The sequence below is a fragment of the Salmo salar genome, chromosome ssa13 (genome assembly GCF_905237065.1).
Source record: "Salmo salar chromosome ssa13, Ssal_v3.1, whole genome shotgun sequence".
Lineage (NCBI taxonomy): Eukaryota > Metazoa > Chordata > Actinopteri > Salmoniformes > Salmonidae > Salmo > Salmo salar.
The window spans coordinates 64,850,376-64,873,354 of NC_059454.1; the positions used below are offsets into that span (position 1 = coordinate 64,850,376).

A 22,979-nucleotide genomic window follows, 5' to 3' on the forward strand; every position below is an offset into this window, starting at 1 on the left:
CCTCAAAATACTACATGCAACAATCTCTATGACTGTAACTGTGAGGATAATAGAATTTAGTGAAATATAGGCTAGCCTTGGACATTGTAGAGAATATAGGCTCAGCCAGGTCGCCCGTGATTCAAGTCAGTAAAAAAAAAAAAGTCAGTATTCGACATCCATCCATATTTGAGGTTGTTGGGAGATTACGTGGAAAACGGCCACTAGGGGCAACAGTGAGTGCTGTTACCTTAAAGTAGGGTTCAGTTGTGCTAGGGTGTTGTGGATGGGGATGGTGCAATGACATCTGCCTCTGATTCCAAAGGTTGAAAGTTTGAATCCAGCAATTTAAATGTATTTTTGTTTTAAGCCAATCCCAAAAGTTAATCCTTAACCATTCGGAGTTTAATGCCTAACCTTAAGAATTTGGAGTTTGTCTAAACCTTACACTTCGAAATTTGATGTTTGAGAAACATGGATGAAAATCTAATTCTGATGTAAAACTGATAGCCTTTGAAGACAGGTAGCCTCAAAATTCCGACTGAATCATGCTATGTTTCACTAGTGGAGTGAAACAAACGAGCAACAGCGCTGAATTCAGTCTGGATTTCAAGGTGACAAGCATTACAAGCCTGGGAATTAAAGGCGAGTCAAGTGTGCAGGGTCTACAAGCATCATAACACATTCTTGGAAACTAGTGTCTCTTTGATTAGGCCCAGGCCTCCTAATTTCCCCTTAGGACTGTGAGTTAATTACCCTTAGAGCGATTAAGCAGACAGGTGACAAATGGCCTCTTTACACTATACGACTTTGATGACCCAAACTAGGTCCAGGAGAGATACAGTACTTGTGTAGTGTAAAGAGACGGATCTAGATTCAAATCTCTCTTTAAGAGACGTAGAGTTGGGAGACATCTACACCACATACCCCCCTCTGAGTGGTAAAGTGTAAAGACAATAGCTGTCCCACACCACATGTCCCTGCAAGAATGACCTCAATTACCCTCATAGACCCACGCACAAAAGACTCCACTAAAACTAGCTACAATGTAACAAAGTGTGTTTCATGAAAATAATAAACTGTAACAATGTATGAATTGGACCATTGATAGATCACACTGAAACACATTGCAGATGTTAAAGTGTGATGCACTTCTGAAACATTCCTAGTGCTAGTGCTGATTTTTTTTTATGTTAATAATTTTTCTAAAGTTCTGGCCCCTCTATAATTTCTAATCATTTCACAACCTAAATATATTTGCAAACATTATATATACAAATACAAACAATAGACAACATAATTATGTAAGATTTCTGTCTTTTAATATGTACACCTTCACATAAATATTGTCACACCTGAATCCCTGATGAATAACAAAGGAAATGTCCAAATTAACCTCACTGTACCCAATACGGTAACACTTTACTTGACACCCAGCGTCATAACACGTTATGTCATGGTCATAACCATGTCATAACAGCTGACATAACTTGTCATAATATGATCATAACACTGTCATGACACATATTTAGACCTGTTGTGAAATATATTGCGTTATTTTATGGCTGGTTATGACACCTACATAAGAGTGTCAAAACCCACAAAACTACCACACAAGGCAAAACATTCCATTACACCACAGCCTACTTGTTTATGTTATATAACATTTTCTGAAATGTACCATATTAAATTAGCATTGTAACTGTGCACACATTGATGTCAAACATGCACCTACCCCAATGCTCTGTTTCTGAAGATTGGGATGAACACAGGAACAGATTTCAGGAGCATGACAAGACTATTTTTGACTGACGACTGACGTAAGTGCATGTACGTGATAGGCCTATCTTGCTTATATGATTATGATGGTCATTCTGCTTCTTGGCAGTGTCATAAAGTGTATTTTCTTAGTCTAAGTAAAGTGACACAGTATAGTCATGTTTCTTGACAGTGTCCAAAGTGTATTTTCTTAGTCCAAGTGACACAGGGTGCTTATAATGCTTTATGACCGTGTCAAAAAGTATATTTTCTACAAGTTAGTAGAAAATTATTTTAAAATAGTTATTTAAAATATGATGGGGGAAAAAACATGACTGTAAAGAATTCATAACAAGGACAAAGGACAAACTTTCAAATGAAAGGAAACTTCTTGGCAGGGAAAAACATTTGAATAGGTGTCATAACCAGCCATAAAATAACGCAATATATGCCACATCAGGTGTAAATATATGGGTCATGACAGTGTTATGACCATGTTATGTCAGGTGTTATGACATATTATGATATGGTTATGACCGTGTCATAACTTGTTATGACGCTGGGTGTAAAGTAAAAACTAAACAAAACACATTGTACATGGGCAGCTCAACTGAATCCAACATATACAACTGTATAGGCTACATGCATTTTCCGGTGGTCAAATACAATTAAAAAAATATATATTTTACCTTTATTTAACTAGGCAACTCAGTTAAGAACAAATTCTTATTTTCAATGACGGCCTAGGAACAGTGGGTTAACTGCCTTGTTCAGGGACAGAACGACAGATTTTTACCTTGTCAGCTTGGGGATTCAATCTTGCAACCTTTCGGTTACTAGTCCAACGCTCTAACCACTAGGCTACCTGCCGCCCAAATTGCAGTGCAGTAGTTGCCCGTTATTTCAGTGAGCATGCCCTGCACTGTTGTTTGGTGAGCAGAGTTTCTGTAGTGCAGTAAGCACATACACTACTGTTCAAAAGTTTGGGGTCATTTAGAAATGTCTTTGTTTTTGAAAGAAATCTAACATTTTTGGTTCATTAAAATAACATCAAATGGAATATCTACATCGGCGTACAGAGGCCCATTATCAGCAACTATCACTCCTGTGTTCCAATGGCACGTTGTGTTAGCTAATTCAAGTTTATAATTTTAAAAGACTAATTGATCATTAGAAAACCCTTTTGCAATTATGTTAGCACAGCTGAAAACTATTGTTCTGATTAAAGAAGTAATAAAACTGGCCTTCTTTAGAACATTTGAGTATCTGGAGCATCAGCATTTGTGGGTTCGATTACAGGCTCAAAATGGCCAGAAACAAAGATCTTTCTTCTGAAACTCATCAGTCTATTCTTGTTTTGAGAAATGAAGGCTATTCCATGCGAGAAATTGCCAAGAAACTGAAGATCTCGTACAACGCTGTGTACTACTCCCTTCACAGAACAAAAATGTGATTTTAAACCTAACCCTAACTTATGAAGGCCAAGTTGGATGTGTTGGGCAGAAGTGTCTGAAGTTAGGAGTAATGTGACTAACATGACATCACTTTAGAGCCTTATGCACAACATGTCACTCTTTATAAAGCACATGTTTATATCACATTCGACATAGTGGGTTATGTCGCAGTTGACTTTGGTGATTATGTCACATAGTTAGGCCACATTTATGAACCCTTTATAAACCATGACATACGGTTAAAGATACTTTGCAACACATTTATGTAGTGCTTATGAAGGCATCATGAAGCTTTTATAATTTGAACATAATTTAAAGCAGGACCAAGTATTGTATTTGACATTTGACATTATGTGTGTCTGATGGATTGTATCCATTTCTGTTTCCCTTCATTGACATCATTAGTTTTAGTTCTCTTCCACAACAGGCAGGACTTCTCAGTGGGGATAAGGCATAGGGTTCCATGTGCGATACCACGACCTGAAACGTAAACATAACAGATTCATCGCTCATCTGTACAATGCCATGTTGCCATTACAGCATTAGAATAATCTTCTCGGTGTCTCTCAAATGGCACCCTATTCTCTATGTATTGCACTACCTTTGACCAGGCCATAGGGCTCTAGTCAAAGGTAGTGTACTATATACTGTGGGTAATGGGGTGCAATCTGTTCAGATGTGCTTGGCTGTGGTGAGGGGTGAGTCCCTTACCCTGGTGAGCTGAAGGATTGGTTGACCTGGGAGGTCAAAGCAGTGGAGCCAGACGAGAGTGTGCCGAGCGAAGGCCCATGGCTAGGACTATTAGGAGAGGGACTCGATGACACTAGAGCACAAATGAATAAACTCAATTTAACATGCACACTCACTTCACGAGAAAGCTTGAGACTTCATACAGTGAGTTTCATATGGATGAAGGTTTTATAGGTTAGATTTCTCAGACAGTGTGGATTTCACACAAATGTCTTCATGCCCTTCACTTTTACAGGTCTTAAGTACTACAGACTACAGTGGGGTCCAAAATGATTGACACCTTCGATAAAGATGACTGTATAAAATGAATGATTCAAATATTGAGCTATAATGTATGCTAAAACACATTTATACTAATACTATTGCTCATAGAAAGAGATTTTGTTTAACAAGTTATAAAAAAAAATCTTTAAAAGGTCAGGATAAACATTATTGACACCCCTAATGATTCTTGTAAATAAAGTAGTCAAAAGTTCAGTGTTTGGTCCCATATTCCTAGGACGCAATGACTACATCAAGCTTGTGACTCTAAAAACTTGTTGGATGCATTTTCAGTTAGTTTTGGTTGTGTTTCCGATTATTTTGTACCCAATAAATATGAATGGTAAATAATGTATTATGACATTTTGGAGTCACTTTTATTGTAAATAAGAATATGATAGGTTTCTAAACACTTATACATTAATGTGGATGCTACCATGATTATGGATAATCCTAAATGAATCGTTAATAATGGTGAGTGAGAAAGTTAGAGAGTCAAAGATCATACCCCCAACACATGCTAACCTCCCCTGTCATTGGTAACAGTGAGAATTTAGCATGTCTTGGGGGTATGATCTTTGACCCTCTAACTTTCTCACTTGATGTAGTCATTGCATTCTAGCAATATGGGACCAAATACTACATTTTGTCATAAATTAAAGTAGTCTAATTTTTAGGGGTGTCAATAATTTTGACCCCTACCTTTTTGAGAAAAAAACATTACTTGTTACAAAAAATCTATTTCTCTGAGCAATTGTATTAGTATAAAATAATATAATCTCTTCATTTTTTGGAGCATACAATATAAACTTTCAATTATTTATTTTATACAGTTGTTATTGCTCATCTTTATCAAGAGTGTCAACCATTTTGGACCCCACAGTATATGCAGTAGTCTTAAATACAGATTATATGAAGTGCATATGGTGACACTTGCCTCCTCCTGAAGCAAGAGGGCTGTATGATCTGGACGCGGAGCCCTGAAACAGGGTGTTACATGAAGGCTAGTGGGAAAAAAACAAGACAACGTACTGAAAGTGTTGTAGTGTACATAATGCATTACTATTACACTACTCTTTAATTACACACATCTTATCATATACCAGTGAAGAGCGAAAGCCCCTAAGAAGCAACTTCTCGTTTTGAAAACGGCCTATGTGCTATCGATAGGAGTCAGAAACATTTATTCTAGTGTCAAAATTGACTACAAAGTGTAAATATTATAATGTTGGTCATCAAGTCAGTCTCATCCAAAACTGAAATTTGCGAGATTATAGTAAAAAAAATGGTATGTCACGGAATGAAGGGTACCTTCAATCCTACCCATATGCCCACAGCTGGAAGCAACCAAGTAATCATCAATTTGGAGTGCAGCTGCACGTGACCCAATCATAATGCCCATAATATCCCTATGGGTCTTGTTAGGGACCATCAGTAAATTACACAATGTACATGAGACAATATTTTAAAAGGTCAATAGCTCTAAATTTCAATGACTTAAAAACCACAAACCAACAATAAACTGTAGAAATTCATATAAAATATTGAAAGCATTTACAATGTGTAATTTATTGACGGCCCCGAACTAAAATCAACTTTGCCACAGTGGCACACCAGCCGCCTGAAGCTAATTGGCGAAAGCAATTGCTTGCCTGGGCAACTTCTTAACGACCAAGGCGAAAAATGTGGCCAAATCAGAAAGTTCAGCCCCCGTTAAAAATATATAGGCTTTCAAATTGACTTGAAAATATAGAGCTACTGGCAATATTCAGAGCTGGCCACTTTACTATCAGGAAAAAAACATGCAACATTTTCCCAAAACATTATCGCTAAGAGATTTAAGGCTAACCATTCTGGGATTGAAGTTCTGTGATTTCATGGGTGACGTGGACACAGGGCAGTAGATCCTCTTTTCCTTCTGTCTACGGTTACAGAACCACACCCGCACCACCTCCTTCTCCATAGACAGCTGCTCTGAGATCAGCGTGATCTCCTCCGAGTTAGGCTTGGGGTTCTGAATAGAAACATGGGTATAATGGTATTACTGTAGGTGCTATTAGCATTCTTGAACATTTATAACGCCTTATAATATGGCATATAATATGTAGCTGCTCTGATATAATTGTGATCTTCTCTGAGTTGGGCATAGGGTTCTGAAAAGAAACCTTGGTAGCTAACTGTAAAGCCTGCAGGTACAATGCTTATGACTTATTATAAGCATGCATGAGCTTCTATAATGTCTTATAATAAGCCATATCATATGTATCAACATTGCAACTAACTCAAAATGGCTGCTATGTAGTCACTCAAGTGCCACAACAATGTGCATGATGGTGGATTGTTTTGCTCCCTGCATGAAGTCTTTTTAAATACGAATTATATCAACAGTTCCTAAATTATATATTTATGGTTGGAAGTGCAGGGGACAATATAAGGTGAGAGACAGAGTTAACTCACGTCAAGAAAGCGTTTCTCCAGGGTGAACTTGATGTTGGTTTCAATGCTTGTTCTCTTTTTCCTTTTCCTTCCATAGCCTTCCATCAGGGGGGGTAGAGAGGCAACGTTGGCCATAGAGTCAGAGGGAGAATTCTCTGATGTAGAAAGAGATAGTGAACATTAATTAAAATGATTTTTTGGAGCCAATAAAACAAACTAAATATCCCCTCGACATAGAAATCAACGGTACAAGTGTGTAAAGACATCAGCAAAATATAATGTTATACACTATAGTACCTGCGTCGCTCAGCCACTTCTCCAGTAGCGGCTTCAACTTGCACATATTTTTGAAGCTCAGGTTGAGTGCCTCGAAGCGGGAGATGGTAGTCTGACTGAAGTCATTCCCATACAATTTCCCCATATCCAGGCCTACATCACCCTGGAACACACACACAGGATATATGTCACGCTCTGACCTGAGAGAGACGTTTTTCTCTGTTTAGTTAGGTCAGGGTGTGATATGGGGTGGGCATTCTATGTATTTTATTTCTATGTTTTGGCCTGGTATGGTTTCCAATCAGAGGCAGCTGTCTATCGTTGTCTCTGATTGGGAACTATACTTAGGCAGCCCTTTTTCCCTCCTTGAGTTGTGGGATCTTGTTTTTGTGTAGCTGCCTTTGAGCAGCCCCAGAACGTCATGTTTCTTTCTGTTTATCCTGTTTATTGTTTTGTTCGGTTTCACTTCTAAATAAAGGATGTGGAATTACCGGCACGCTGCGCCTTGGCTTATTTATGACAGGGAGTTCAAGGACAGTGATCGTGACAGAAGATCCCACGACAAGAAAGCCAAGCAGCGTGCGCTTGCTGGGAAGACGAGCTGGACCGGGGAGAACCAACATCAAGGGAAGCACGATAGGCATCCCCAAAGATTTTTTTGGGGGGGGCACACAGGGAGTTTGGCAGAGTTAGGGTGGAGACCTGAGCCAACTCCCCGTGCTTACCGTGGGGAGCGAGTGACGGGGCAAGCACCGTGTTATGCGGTGATGTGCACTGTCGCTAGTGCGCACTCACAGGCCGGTGCGATCTGTGCCCGCGCCCTGCAGTTATCGAGCTGGGTTGAGCATCCAGCAAAGATGGGTTGTGCCAGCCCTAAGCTCCAGACCTCCAGTGCGCCTCCACAGCCCAGTATACCCTGTGCCTGCTCTGCGCACCCAGTCTCCTGTGCGTCTCCCCAGTCTGGTGAGACCGGTTCCAGCTCCACGTAGAAAGCCTCCAGTGATGATCTATGGTCTGAAGCCTCCAGTGATGATCCATGGCACGAAGCCTCCAGTGATGATCCATGGCCCGGAGCCTGTAGGGATGATCCATGGCACAAAGGCTCCAGTGATAATCCATGGCCCGGAGCCTGTAGGGATAATCCATGGCAAGAAGCCTGTAGGGATGATCCATGACCCGGAGCCTGTAGGGATGATCCATGGCACGAAGCCTCCAGTGATGATCCATGGCACGAAGCCTCCAGTGATAATCCATGGCACAAAGCCTCCAGTGATGATCCATGGCACGGAGCCTGCAGCGACGCTCCCCAGTCCGGAGCCTCCAGCGACGGTCTGCAGCCCAGAGTCTTCAGCGGCGGTCTGCAGCCCAGAGCCTTGAGCGGCGGTCTGCAGCCCAGAGTCTTGAGCGGTGGTCTGCAGCCCAGAGTCTTGAGCGGCGGTCTGCAGCCCAGAGTCTTCAGCGGCGGTCTGCAGCCCAGAGTCTTTAGCGGCAGCCTGCAGCCCAGAGTCTTCAGCGGCGGTCGGCAGTTCAGAGCCTCCGACGATGATCCACGGTCTGGTTCCTCCGGTGACACAGAAGCGGGGGTATCAGCGGGCGGTGTGGGGGCTACGCCCCAACCAGAGCCGCCGCCAAGTATAGATGCCCACCCGGACCCTCCTCTATAGGTTCAGGTTTGCGGCCGGGAGTCCGCACCTTTGGGGGGGTACTGTCAAGCCCTGACCTGAGAGAGCAGTTTTTCTCTGTTTAGTTAGGTCAGGGTGTGATATGGGGTGGGCATTCTATGTATTTTATTTCTATGTTTTGGCCAGATATGGTTTCCAATCAGAGGCAGCTGTCTATCGTTGTCTCTGATTGGGAACCATACTTAGGCAGCCCTTTTTCCCTCCTTGAGTTGTGGGATCTTGTTTTTGTGTAGCTACCTTTGAGCAGCCCCAGAACGTCATGTTTCTTTCTGTTTATCCTGTTTATTGTTTTGTTCGGTTTCACTTCTAAATAAAGGATGTGGAATTACCGGCACGCTGCGCCTTGGCTTATTTATGACAGGGAGTTCGAGGACAGTGATCGTGACAATATATTTGAATCTGATTATGGCAAACTTTCAAATAATAATGTTATTGATCTCTTTTAAGTATTTTGACTACAGAAAACATGTCACTTCACTACTGTCTTTGAACTGTGTGTGTTACAACAGTAAGATTATTTCAAAGTGAGCAAGTACACCAAGTACAGAAGTTAGGTGGCATAACAATAATCAGAGCGAGGCAGTAGCTTCAAATCCCAGAGCTGACAGGAACATTTGACTTTGCCATGACTTATGCCATGTTTATATGATATCTGAGTGAGAGTGACTAACAAAAGAGTTCAGAGCCCATTGGCACGTGCCTTGCGTTCCCGGTCAGTAATTCAGCCATGATTACTACAATATTTAGATAATTGGCTAGACTAATTTACCTAGAAATCTATAAAATTTTAGCTGACGTGGGCGTATTGAGTGACTGTCAGTGACTGACATAACAAGAGGGAAACATTTGATGCACCATAAAATTTCGAAATTGCATGTTGTGTATTCTACTACCCTAACTAACAATAAGTTGAGACCCCCACTGACTTCCTAAAAAGAAAACAATTTGATTTCATTTTTTGTGGTTTTGGCTGTGGGGCCCTAAGAGGCCGCTTATTTCGCTTATGCCTAGAAACAGCACTGCCGGTATGTGTGGTGTCCGGGGGCTAGGGAAAAAACAAGACTGCAAAAATACAAATAAAGCTATATTGTATTTTGAGCCGGTGGTCCTCAGTCTGTACCTGGGTGAAGCCCAGTTTAATGCGTCTCTGTTTGAAGGCCTTGGCAAACTGTTCCAGCTCCTCTAGGTCGCTGGGATCGTCCTGCTGGGGGGCCCCGATGAGTTTGGGGACCTGCAGGTGGGACATGTCCACGTGTCCTTCCATGGACGACGACGTCAGGCCCGACCGACTCATGGCCTTTAGGAGGAGAAATATGGTTAAATGGATGATAGAAAGTGTTGTGTATGTGTTCAGCTATGTGAAAATTATAGCAGTGTTAGAAACCTTGTTCATATGGAAATGTAACATGTTTTTGTGTTATGCAAATGTTCTCTTCATATTTCCTCATTAATACACTGAGTGTACAAAACATCACGGACATCTGCTCTTTCCATGACATAGACTGACCAGGTGAATCCAGGTGAAAGCTATAATCCCTTTTTGATGTAACCTTTTAATTCCACTTCAATCAGTGTAGATGAAGGGGAGGAGACAGGTTAAAGAAAGATTTTTAATGCTTGAGACAATTGAGACATGGATTGTGTATGTGTGCAATTCAGAGGGTGAATGGGCAAGACACAGTATTTAAGTAGGTGCCAGGCACACTGGTTTGATTGTGTCAAGAACTGCAACGCTGCTAGGTTTTTCACACTCAACAGTTTCCCGTGTGTATCAAGAAAGGTACACCACCCAAAGGACATCCAGCCAACTTGACACCACTGTGGAAAGCATTGGAGTCAACATGGGCCAGCATCCCTGTGGAACGCTTTCGACACCTTGTAGAGTCCATGCCCTGATGAATTGAGTCTGTTCTGAGGGGAAAATGGGTGGTCGGCCCGCTCATTAGGCAGGATTAGGTGTCCGCCTATGGCGGCAAATTGACGAGGGCGGCATTTTCTGAGCTAAACTTAGCAAGACACACCTCCAACAACACATAAAACCTCACATAGGCCTAATTTTGCCCCTAAACAATTACAATTTCTCTCAAGCAATGGCATAAGGGCTTTTTAGCTGCCATGTGATAAGCAGTGCCCACTTTGTCAAAGGCAGGGCGCAAAATATTTTGCTTATCCATTCCCAGTGCGCCTCTCCAGGGTGCTGTTGGAGAGATGCATCGCTGCGGCACTCCACCAACGCTCCGTCAAAAAAAGAGTGTAACATAAATCATGTACCACGTATTGGATATTGTAGAAAGAGTATGTGGCCTTTTCTGTAGCTTACAGGCTGGAGATAAAATGTATGACAATGTTATGAGACTGACACTTTTTTTTACACCATGCAGGTTTCTCCGATCGAATAGCCTAACCTAAATGGCACCCAATCAAATAAAAAAGGCACTGTCGTGTTAGCAAACAACATATCCAAAAACCAGAACAGGTCAAAGTAAAATGGAAAATATGTAATGGACATTCACAACTGTTGTACAGGACTTTCACATCATTGTCATGATTAGTGCTTTCAAGTTTGTATCCGTACATTTTTGACAAACTTAACATAGCGAAAAATAATATATTTATGCACTTCCCGCTGTGTGAACACATTGAAAATAGTCACATCGATTAGTCACAGGAATCAGGACAAATAAAGCGAATGCAACGACCAGTTTTACAAATGGTGGACCTACCACATGGAAGGGCATATAAAAAATTCCATTGCGGCCAGACCGGATGTATTTTTTGGTGTTTTACAAAACCTGTGGACTCCTTCACCGCAGCCAACGTGAGTAAAACATTTAAACGTGTTAACCCTCGCAAGGCTGCCGGCCCAGACGGCATCCCTAGCCGCGTCCTCAGAGCATGTGCAGACTGGCTGGTGTGTTTACGGACATATTAAATCAATCCCTATCCGTCTGCTGTTCCCACATGCTTCAAGAGGGCCACCATTGTTCCTGTTCCCAAGAAAGCTAAGGTAACTGAGCTAAACGACTATTGCCCCGTAGCACTCACTTCCGTCATCATGAAGTGCTTTGAGAGACTAGTCAAGGATCATATCACCTCCACCCTACCTGACACCCTAGACCCACTCCAATTTGCTTACCGCCCCAATAGGTCCACAGACGACGCAATGGCAATCACACTGCACACTGCCCTAACCCATCTGGACAAGAGGAATACCTATGTAAGAATGCTGTTCATCGACTACAGCTCAGCATTTAACACCATAGTACCCTCCAAACTCGTCATTAAGCTCAAGACCCTGGGTCTCGACCCCGCCCTGTGCAAATGGGTCCTGGACTGTCTGACGGGCCGCCCCAGGTGGTGAGGGTAGGAAACAACATCTCCACCCGCTGATCCTCTACACTGGGGCCCAACAAGGGTGTGTTCTCAGCCCTCTCCTGTACTCCCTGTTCACTCATGACTGCGTGGCCATGCATGCCTCCAACTCAATCATCAAGTTTGCAGACGACACTACAGTGGTAGGCTTGATTACCGACAACGACAAGACGGCCTACAGGGAGGAGGTGAGGGCCCTCGGAGAATGGTGTCAGGAAAATAACCTCACACTCAACGTCAACAAAACAAAGGAGATGATCATAGATTCAACAGCAGAGGGAGCAGCCCCCTATCCACATCGACGGGACAGTAATGGAGAAGGTGGAAAGTTTTAAGTTCCTCGGCGTACACATCACGGTCAAACTGAAATGATCCACCCACACAGACAGCGTGGTGAAGAAGGTGCAACAGCACCTCTTCAACCTCAGGAGCCTGAAGAAATTTGGTTTGTCACCAAAAATACTCAGAAACCTTTACAGATGCACAATCGAGAGCATCCTGTCGGGCTGTATCACCGCCTGGTACGGCAACTGCTCCGCCCACAACCGCAAGACTCTCCAGAGGGTAGTGAGGTCTGCACAACGCATCACCGATGGCAAACTACCTGCCCTCCAGGACACCTACACCACCCGATTGTCACAGGAAGACCAAAAAGATCATCAAGGACAACAACCACCCGAGCCACTGCCTGTTCACCCAGCTATCATCCAGAAGGCGAGGTCAGTACAGGTGCATCAAAGCTGGGACCGAGAGACTGAACAACAGCTTTTATCTCAAGGCCATCAGACTGTTAAACAGCCATCACTAACATTGAGTGGCTGCTGCCAACATACTGACTCAAATCTCTAGCCACTTTAATAATTAAAAATTGGATGTAATAAATGTATCACTAGTCACTTTAAACTATGCCACTTGTATATAATGTTTACATACCCTACATTACTCATCTCATTTGTATATACTGTACTCTATACCATCTACTTCATCTTGCCTATGCCATTCGGCCATCACTCATCTATATATTTATATGTACATATTCTTATTCATTCCTTTACACTTGTGTGTATAAGGTAGTTGTTGTGAAATTGTTAGATTACTTGGTAGATATTACTGCATGGTTGGAACTAGAAGCACAAGCATTTCGCTACACTCGCATTAACATCTGCTAACCATATGTATGTGACCAATAAAATTTGATTGGATTTGATTTTACAAACAATAGGGTTACCACATAGATGGGCATTCATAAAACACAATTTCAGGCAACACTGTAGGCTACACCTCAGTAAGCACAGACTGACGCCAACGCCTTCTTGATGTCTTATTTTGGTGCAGTCCGGACCGGCCTTAACTTCTACGTCCCCGGTCATTGGTTTTTGGTCCAGTCCGGACCAAATCTGAACCAATCATAGACGTCTATATTTGGTTCAGATTTTGTGCGGTCCAAACCGGCCTTGATTTCAATGTTCATAGACATAGATTTTTTGTAAGGTCTGGTCAAATATGAGCCAATCATAGACGTCTATGTTTGGTTCAGATTTTATATAAATTACAACTTTTCAACTTTTATTCAGAACCAAAATTAACCTGATTTCAACATCCGGAAAATCTGTATTTTTTTCATTGTCTGGAAAATACGTATTTTCAACATCCGGAAAATAGGTATTTTCTACTGTTATTCAGAACCGAAAATGAACCTGATTTCAATGTCCGGAAAATACGTATTTTTCTGGAAAAGATGCCTTTTAAACTTACTGGAAAATATGTATTTTAAATGTACGGAAAATATGTATTTTCACATTTCATTCAGAACCTAAATTGAAACTAACTTCACAATCTGGAAAAAACATATTTTAAACATCTTTTCAATGTCATTTTGCTTACTGGGACTATTCTAGTTTTGCGGGGTGGCATTTTTTGGTCTCGCCAAAAATGGCATGGACCGGCCCTGAACTCAATATTAGGAAGGTGTTCTTAATGTTTTGTACACTTAGTGTATATCTGACTGATGTCAGTGAAAGTTCTATGATACTGTAAGTCCTTATCCCTCTCATGGTATGTCCTATAAACGGTTAATTCGGTTATCAAGTTCAAGGATCCGGATGCATAACCTGTATTGTTGCCCTTTAATCTTCTCAGCAAATGTGGTCTCTTGACTTACATCTCTCTGCCTCATACAGCTAATAATGTCAACTGGTGTAAGAGGTGTGATTTTTACCTGAGGTGTTAGTGCTAACCCAGGCTGGTGCTGGAGGAGACCTGACTGGCTCTGGGTGGGAAAGTTGTGCAGGTTCTGCTGCAGAAGTGCTACACAGGGAAAAGAAACTGTTATTGATACAATTTGTTTAGAGAAGTATCATAGATACTGCAACTTTCAAAACTTCCCAGATTTTTCAGAAAGCCTGGTTGAAGGATTCCCAGTTGGAGGATTCCCTCCCTGCTTATTCTCTCCTGGTTTTTGGAGTCCTCGAACTGGTATACTGTATCTGGAAAAACTGGGAACTGTGGGAATGTTTACATGATACATGTGTACCTTGATGCCCCGTGTGTTGTGTCTGTGAGAGTAGGAAGGAGGAGGGGGATGAGAGGTGGTGAGTGCCTGACATAAGCACCAGCTGCGGCATGGTGTGGAGGGAAGGGAGCTCCTGTGGAAACAGAAATACTATCTTAGATTTTTCATATATTGAATCTTTATTTATCCAGATGAGTCTCGTTTAGATAAAATCTATTTTGCAAGAGAGACCTGGATGTAAACCAAAAAACAACCAACAAAATGAATTCCTTACAGAATGACCATTTCCTCATATTCTTAGAAAATTATCAATAATCATAGCTTTACGTGACATTAAATATGGGGCGGAATATACAGTGCCTTTAGAAGGTGTTCACGCCCCTTGACTTTTTCCACATTTTGTTGTTTTACAAAGTGGGCTTAAAATGGATGTAATTGTAATCTACACAAAATACTCTGTAATGTCAAAGTGGAAGAAAAATTCTAACATTTGTAAAACATTAATGAAAATAAAACACCTATATATCTTGATTAGATAAGTATTCAACCCCCTGAGTCAATACATGTTAAATTCACCTTCACCTTTGATTACAGCTGTGAGTTTTTCTGGGTGGGTGTCTAAGAGCTTTGCACACCTGGATTGTATAATATTTGCTGTCTGTCTGTTTGTATTCACAAGAGAAATTAGTGAAACTTATTATTCACAACTTACTAGCAACTAAAGTACACCCTAAACTACTCCCATGACATAAAAATCACCACTGAAATTCAGATTTATGTTTCAGAATGTTCTAATTCTCCAAGCTCTGTCAAGTTGGTTGTTGATCATTGCTAGACAGCCATTGATTTGCCATAGATTTTCAAGGTTATTTAAGTCAACACTTTAATCCATTTTAAATTCAGGCTGTAACACTACAAAATGTGGAAAAAGTAAAGGGGTGTGAATACTTTCTGAAGGCGCTGTATCCAGCGCAATAGAGTAGGAGTGCTGATCTAGGATCAGGTCCCCCCCTGTCTATATAATCATATATATTATAATTAAAACAGTAAAACTGATCCTAGGGCAGCACTCCTATTTTAAGACACTAGATACATATGGCCCCTGATCTACTGAGACGCGTGACCTACCACTGATAGCTGGCCTACCTGGACACAAGGTATTGGGGATCCTTGTGTCGGGTGACATGTTTTGTGTGATGAGACTGCATGGAGAGAGTCGTTGAGGTCCTCTGTTTTGATCTGTGAACCAATCACATGACAGTATTACTCACTTTCCTACTTCCTGATGTCTGATGTTGACATTGTCTTTAGAAGAATAACAGTCCATTAACACTGTCTTGTCTTTTTCAATGGAAATCTGGATATCAATTGACATGGAACAACCAGGCTGACATTTGGCCTATGTTGTCATAGATCTGTCCTATGTTGTCATAGATCTGTCTGTCTGTCTGTCTGTCTGTCTGTCTGTCTGTCTGTCTGTCTGTCTGTCTGTCTGTCTGTCTGTCTGTCTGTCTGTCTGTCTGTCTGTCTGTCTGTCTGTCTGTCTGTCTGTCTGTCTGTCTGTCTGTCTGTCTGTCTCTGTGTGTGTGTGTGTGTGTGTGTGTGTGTGTGTGTGTGTGTGTGTGTGTGTGTGTGTGTGTGTGTGTGTGTATCTCTGTCTGTGTGTGTGTGTGGACCGGTTGGGTTAGGCTGCTGGACTTGTTTAACAAGATACAAACTGTGATAAACACAACTCCCCTCAGGCAGTGCAGTATGCAAATGTCTCACCAGGGCTCGAGGCAGTTTCTGTAACCCCCAGGACTAAAACAATAAACCTCTAACAATCTCCCAATGCCAATTGGAAATACATAGTTTACGAATAACATAGGTAATAGGTTATAATAATAGGAAGACATTTTGAGGTATATAAACAGTTGTGTGAAAAATCTGATGATCTTAGTTTAACTGTCCAGCAGTCTATTCAGTTCCTGTAATATGATAGTAGATGTTCTATTATTTACACGGTCTATCGTACATTACTTTCAGTTTTGACTGACAAAACAATCAATGTTTTTCTTATAAAATCTTACAAGTAGCAATTGTCTCGAGACATATGGCATGAAGTAAAAACCTTTCAAGTTTTTCTATATCGAATAAATTACATACATGGTTTTCCTGTAACGTCCTACTATTAATCTGTTCTCAGACGGAAAGCAGCTCCCACTTTAATGAATTCCCATTTATGGAAAGTTAATCTGAAGTTAGAATTAAATGTGTTTTCTATACTCACTTGTCGTTGTTCAATGTCTGCAGGAGAAAGCAAATATAAAATATTAGACCGTCAAATATCACAATGCCCTTCCTAGCATATTAGGGCTAACTGGATTAAACTACCTTTTGTTTCTAAGAATAGGCCTACACATGAAGTAGCGCTCTGGATAACAGCATGGCTCAGGGATGGTCCTGCAATTCTACACATTTTTGCCATAGGGCGGTCCTCACCGCCCTATGGCAAAAATGTGTAGAATTGCAGCAAAATGTCTTTAAAAGTACAAAATGTTTTCTTCTTTCCATGGCAAAATTGCAGGATATCTCTCCACTGTTAAGTGGGTTCCTAAAATATTTTGCTCGCAAGGTGGGGGGGACCCAACTCATTTAAATGTCACTTAGGGCCTCCAAAAGGCTAGGGCCAGCTCTGACTGCATGTGTGGGTATGGATGTGGGTACGCAGACCCGCAAGCTACTGCAGCCCCTGATTATGAGTTCAGATTTTTTGTAGCCCCCACCCCCATCAAAGTTGCCCATCACTGGTATGGATGGTTTTTCATAATTAAGCTACAAGAGGGAATACTAAGCAAATCATTAAACCCTTTCTAATAACGTTCATGAACAAGGCATTATAAATGCTTGTAAATGTTCATAATGCTTTATAAACTAGCATACATTTTTATAAACGTTTATTAATTATTAATAATTATAATTATTAATTATTTATAAATGTTTACAAATTATGAAATACTTGTTTATTAATAGTTTATAAATAATGTATGAATGTTATTTCATGACATTTATTATAACGTGTTATAATAAACAACACACAGAGACACCATGCCCTGAATTTTATCAACATATAGGATAATAATATACAAGATACAGTTTCTTGGCACTAATCATATCTATCCTAATCAGGGGTAAAATGTAAAAATTCAATACAGCCATATGGATGATTCACCAACATATGGAGTGATTAAGAAGGTTATGATAATTTTAACCCTACACTGGCACCCTCCCTTCAATACAACAATACCATGTGACAGACAGAGAGTGCAAAGGTCTGCTGTGGCAGGTAATCTTCCCTCATTTGAATTTCAAATGGAACCTCTGGGAGTTTGTGGCGAGCGATGTGCCTGCTTGACCCAGAGTATGGAAATCTCCCCCCCACCACCCTGTTCAGAAGCCAAACTTCCAGTATGGAAATCATCAAGCCATGCAAATCAGCTACGAAGTCCTGGAAACCTTTTCAGGCCCTTCCATTGTCTTGTTTACAGGCCCCCAGGTGCACTGTACACCCGGACTAAGGGACCTATTCAATACGCGTAGCGGAAATTCAGCTTTACAGCGTGATTGAAATTTAAAGGCAATGTTCCGGTTTAGCAAAGACTGCATTCACGATAAACGCTGCATATGTCAGCTCAATCTAAAATTACCTTTAAAGCCGCAATATCTAACTTTTTGGGCATCCCGACAGAATTCACATCAAATTGTGTTATTGATCTGTCATTCTCACTGAAAGAAAGTCTAAGAAGCAGTGGATCTGTTCTATGTGCGCTATTTCTATGCTTCTAATTCTTCAGTTAAATTTTTCCTTCTTTTAATTTCGGTTCTGTAAACCATATTCAAACAGCAGAAAATACAATATTTTTGGTTATGGAAAAGATATTTCACAGCGGTTTAGATGGTACAATGATTCTCTACACTATACTTGCTTGTTTTGCCACATAAACTGAAATGAGGCTAACTATTAGAATTAGCAACCAGGAAATGGTGGAGTGATTTTTGTAAAGTGGGGTGGCAGGTAGCCTAGTGGTTTGAGCATAGGGCCACTAACCGAAAGGTTGCTAGATCGAATCTCTGAGCTGACAAGGTAAAAATCTGTAGTTCTGACCCTGAACAAGGCAGTTGACCCACTGTTCCTAGGCTGTCATTGTAAATAAGAATTTGTTCTTAACTGAGTTGCCTAGCTAAATAAAGGTTCAATAAAAAAAAATGTCTTTACATTTCTATTGCAGAATCAGAAATGTTTCAGCTTTACAGAATGAATAGAGCCCTAACTCCAGACCCAGAACTATAATGGAACTGGGTTTAACTTCCGTATAATGGTTATATCACACCCCTTGTAATTCTAAAATCTCTGATAAAAAGTGTCTTATGATTTTGTTTCCCATAATACACATTACCATAGTAATAGTAATGGTAATGGAGTTGACACAGAATAGACTGTCTGGTTGCATGCTCTGGATGACTACTCAGCCAGGTTTGCAGTCATGGGACTGACAGTTTCTGAATCAAGTGTCAAAGCCCTCCATCCAGGATACACTGCTGTGGAAATCAATGCACCTCTGAAAGTGATATCTGGAAAGGCACTTTCTGCAATTAATCATTGTAGTTATACAACAATAAATATTGATAACTCAGCAAATAGACTGTTTCTGAATTCAATTTCTTATTTGTATTTCTCATCAGTTTTTGTTCTACCTTATGTAGTATGACAGTGCATTCGGAAAGTATTCAGACCCCTTCCCTTTTTCTACATTTTGTTGCTCTACAGCCTTATTTTAAAATTTATTTGTCATCAATCTACACACAATACCCCATAATGACAAAGGGAAAACAGGTTTTTAGAACTTTTTGTGAATGTATTAAAAAAAAAAAAAACTGAAATACGTTATTTACATAAGTATTCAGAGCCTTTGCTATGAGACTCGAAATGGAGCTCAAGTGTATCCTGTTTCCATTCATCTTGATTGGAGTCCACCTGTGGTAAATTAAATTGATTGGACATGATTTGGAAAGGCACACACCTGTCTATATAAGGTCCCACAGTTGACAGTGCATGTTAGTGCAAAAACCAAGCCATGAGGTTGAAGGAATTATCCGTAGAGCTCCGAGACAGAATTGTGTTGAGGCACAGAACTGGGGAAGGGTGCAGCATTGAAGGTCCCCAAGAACACAGTGGCCTCCATCATTCTTAAATGGAAGAAGTTTGAAACCACCAAGACTCTTCCTAGAGCTGGCTGCCCGGGCAAAGTGAGCAATCTGGGAAGAAGGGCCTTGGTCAGGAACCTGATTGTCACTCTGACAGAGCTCCAGAGTTCCTCTGTGGAGATGGGAGAACTTTCCAGAAGGACAACCATCTCTGCAGCACTCTACCAATCAGGCCTTTATGGTAGAGTGGCCAGACGGAAGCCACTCCTCAGTAAAAGGCACCTAAACAACTCAGACCATGAGAAACAAGATTCTCTGGTCTGATGAAACCAACCGCCACATCTGTTGGAAACCTGGCACCATCCCTACGGTGAAGCATGGTGGTGGCAGCATCATGCTGTGGAAATGTTTGTCAGTGGCAGGGACTGTAAGACTAGTCAGGTTCGAGGGAAAGATGAATGGAGCAAAGTACAGAGAGATCCTTGATGAAAACCTGCTCCAGAGTGCTCAGGACCTCAGACCTGGGCAAAGGTTCACCTTCCAACAGGACAACCACCCTAAGCACACAGCCAAGACAACACAGGAGTGGCTTTGGGACAAGTCTCTGAATGTGCTTGAGTGGCCCAGCCAGAGATCCCGGACTTGAAGCTGATCGAACATCTCTGGAGAGACCTGAAAATAGCTGTGCAGCGACGCTCCCCATCCAACCTGACAGAGCTTGAGAGGATCTGCAGTAAAGAATGGGAGAAACTCCCCAAATACAGGATTGCCAAGCTTGTAGCATCATACCAAAGAAGACTCGAGGCTGTAATCGCTGCCAAAGGTGCTTCAACAAAGTACTGAGTTAAGGGTCTGAATACTTATGTAAATGTGATATTTCAGTTTTTTATTTTTAATAAATTAGCAAACATTTGTCATTATGGGGTGTGTAGACTGATTAGGGGACCAAAAAAATATATTTTAGAATAATGACATGTGGAAAAAGTCAAGGGGTCTGAATACTTTCCGAATGCACTGTACATTGTTATTGATCGCTACATTGTTGGGTTTAGAGCTTGTAAGAAAGGCATTTTACTGTACGTGTGCATGTGACATTAAAACTTGAAACAGATAAAAGGTCTCCATGCTCTAGTATATTATACAATAACTATTCATGAATTTGCTTAGAGGATATCCTCTCAAAGATACAATTAACACACAGAGAACTATCTTACTGATTCATATTTCATACAGACCTTCATTGAAAAAAAAAGTAAAATTAGGGAGTTAAGTTGTTTGATTCATTTTGGTTAATTTGTGTTTAAAAATACAATAAAACAATGAACTGTAAGCTGTGGGAAGGGATTCATGATAACATTGCTCTCAGGGTAAAATGATAGTGATATTTTCCTCTCTTACCTGATGGTCTTGCATAGCGTTGTGGCTATTAGTGTTAGATTATATGAAATTCATAGCTGGTGTGATCCTGATGTGATCCTATGAGGTGAAGTTGATTCAACTTGAAAGGTTAATGCAACCAGCTACTGCTGCACTCATATTTAAAGGTTTCTCAACCTTGGGGCAGGAAAGTTCTACTAACATTCATTTCTGAGTTGTCTCAACACATTTGCCAATGTTTCTACTCCTAGTGTATTCAAATGATCCCAATTGTATTACAGTGATTTGTTTGAATAATATGAATGAAGCTGAGGCAACATCATGATGGAAACTGATTAAAAAACGATTTTTGTAAGATTATGTCCAACATTTTAAAACAATGAATTCATTTCCATACACTCTGAATCCAAGTTCCACATTTTCATTGAGTTTGTTCCGTGTTCCACCACCTCTTCCATGTCACCTAATAGCCTGGGGATGTGGCAGCTTCTCTGCAAACAGCTTGAGGTACAAACAGCACATCCTGGTAGATCCTCCAACTGACAGAATCAACACATCCTATTTTAGAAACACTTTTTCATAGTAAAGTGTCATTGGGGGAGATGTTTGCTGTTGATAAGGTTCTTTCAACCAGAAAGATTATGCAGAGAAACAGTAATTCACTATTCACACTGTGGTAATCAACACGCCCTAACGCCCCACTTATCAGTAAAGGATTGTAGAAGAAATGCTGATCAATACTAGAGTTTGTGGAAAATATAGCTTAAAGCTACAAAACAAATGTGCAGACACACCATAACTACTTCAGAAATAAAGTTTTAGGATTAAAATAACCATAGCAATGTAAAATGTTCATGCTCTGCATGGAAGCACCACATACCCATGCATCCAAAATCCATGAGGACAGTCGTAACATACGAATAAGCAGACCATTTTTTTTTATTCTGTAAGGCTATTTTGTTTTAAACACCACCATCACTAAGAAAAATGTTTAGCAGGTGCAATGGAGGAGAAAAGTTTACATCATAACTTACCAAGATATATTTCATCATAATTTGTTCAGATACACCTGACAAGAGTTAGCGACAAATAAACAAATAGAAAATAAACATTGAAAATCAGGTGAAACATCCTTACCTGCTTGTTCATGGTGAGCCTCTGAGTGTTCCACACCATCTGTGCTCATCTTAATATCTGTAATGATAAATACTGCTGATTTTCCTAAAGGATTGTAACTTCGCTGGGACAGTGCAGCACACAGCTCTACCAGAAAGATCATATTGAGGTTATTCTAATGCAGTTTACTTTCAAATTTTCTCCAACATGTGATTGCTGTTATAATATTCATAAGTTGGAGGGTTTCCCCATTCAGTATTGACCACAGTTACTCCAGCTCTCCACCCTATCTGAACTCAGTCAAAACCAGATGAATCAAGTCAAGAGACACTCAAAGTTTGTTGAAATGGCTATTTTTTTGTTGCTTTATATTACATTGAATATAAGTATGTAAAACTTGAACAGGTAATTTATTCATTTTGAATAAAAAAAGAAATAAGAATAATTACCTGGATTGAAGAATTGTTCCACTCACTGGTTTAGATAGCACTATGTGAATATGTCCTTTTTTTTCTCTAAAAACATGCTGGTATTGGGATAGAAATTTCACAAACCAACTAGTGCTCATCTGCATTTAGCTAAGTGGGATAGTGGAGGAACATTTACCTTTTTTAGTATCCCACACAGGCAGATAGAGTCATTTGCATAAGTCTCTCTGTGTGTCCTATCCAGTCTCAGTTCTTTTGCATAAAACAACAATGGGTTGTCTGCGAACTTAGGAAAGTTGCTCTTCAGTGTATGTGTTTATATAAAGGGAAGGATAAAGGGAAGGACAGCATGTCACAATGACATAACTTAGCATCAAAGCAGGGCAAATTCTGG

At 40.7% G+C, this 22,979-nt stretch overlaps 1 protein-coding gene across 4 annotated transcripts; it reads right to left on the minus strand.

Moving 5' to 3' along the window:
• Positions 1 to 1,279: 1,279 nt before the first annotated feature.
• LOC106567566 (POU domain, class 2, transcription factor 3) lies at positions 1,280 to 22,869 on the minus strand. Of its 4 annotated transcripts, none has more exons than XM_014137033.2 (13): positions 22,607 to 22,869; positions 22,179 to 22,235; positions 16,750 to 16,766; positions 15,627 to 15,719; positions 14,502 to 14,613; positions 14,187 to 14,275; positions 9,717 to 9,893; positions 6,936 to 7,077; positions 6,660 to 6,793; positions 6,052 to 6,216; positions 5,140 to 5,206; positions 3,903 to 4,014; positions 1,280 to 3,671 (listed from the first exon to the last, which is right to left on the minus strand). In XM_014137033.2, the coding sequence occupies exons 2-13, from the start codon at positions 22,225 to 22,227 to the stop codon at positions 3,629 to 3,631; spliced, it is 1,200 nt and encodes a 399-aa protein (XP_013992508.1). In that variant the 5' UTR covers positions 22,228 to 22,235; positions 22,607 to 22,869; the 3' UTR covers positions 1,280 to 3,628. The 4 variants fall into 4 exon arrangements, with proteins under 4 accessions (XP_013992508.1, XP_013992506.1, XP_013992507.1 ...); XM_014137031.2 differs by having other exon boundaries at positions 15,609 to 15,719; XM_014137032.2 differs by having other exon boundaries at positions 15,609 to 15,719; positions 22,179 to 22,250; positions 22,607 to 22,788.
• Between the last annotated feature and the right edge of the window lie 110 nt (positions 22,870 to 22,979).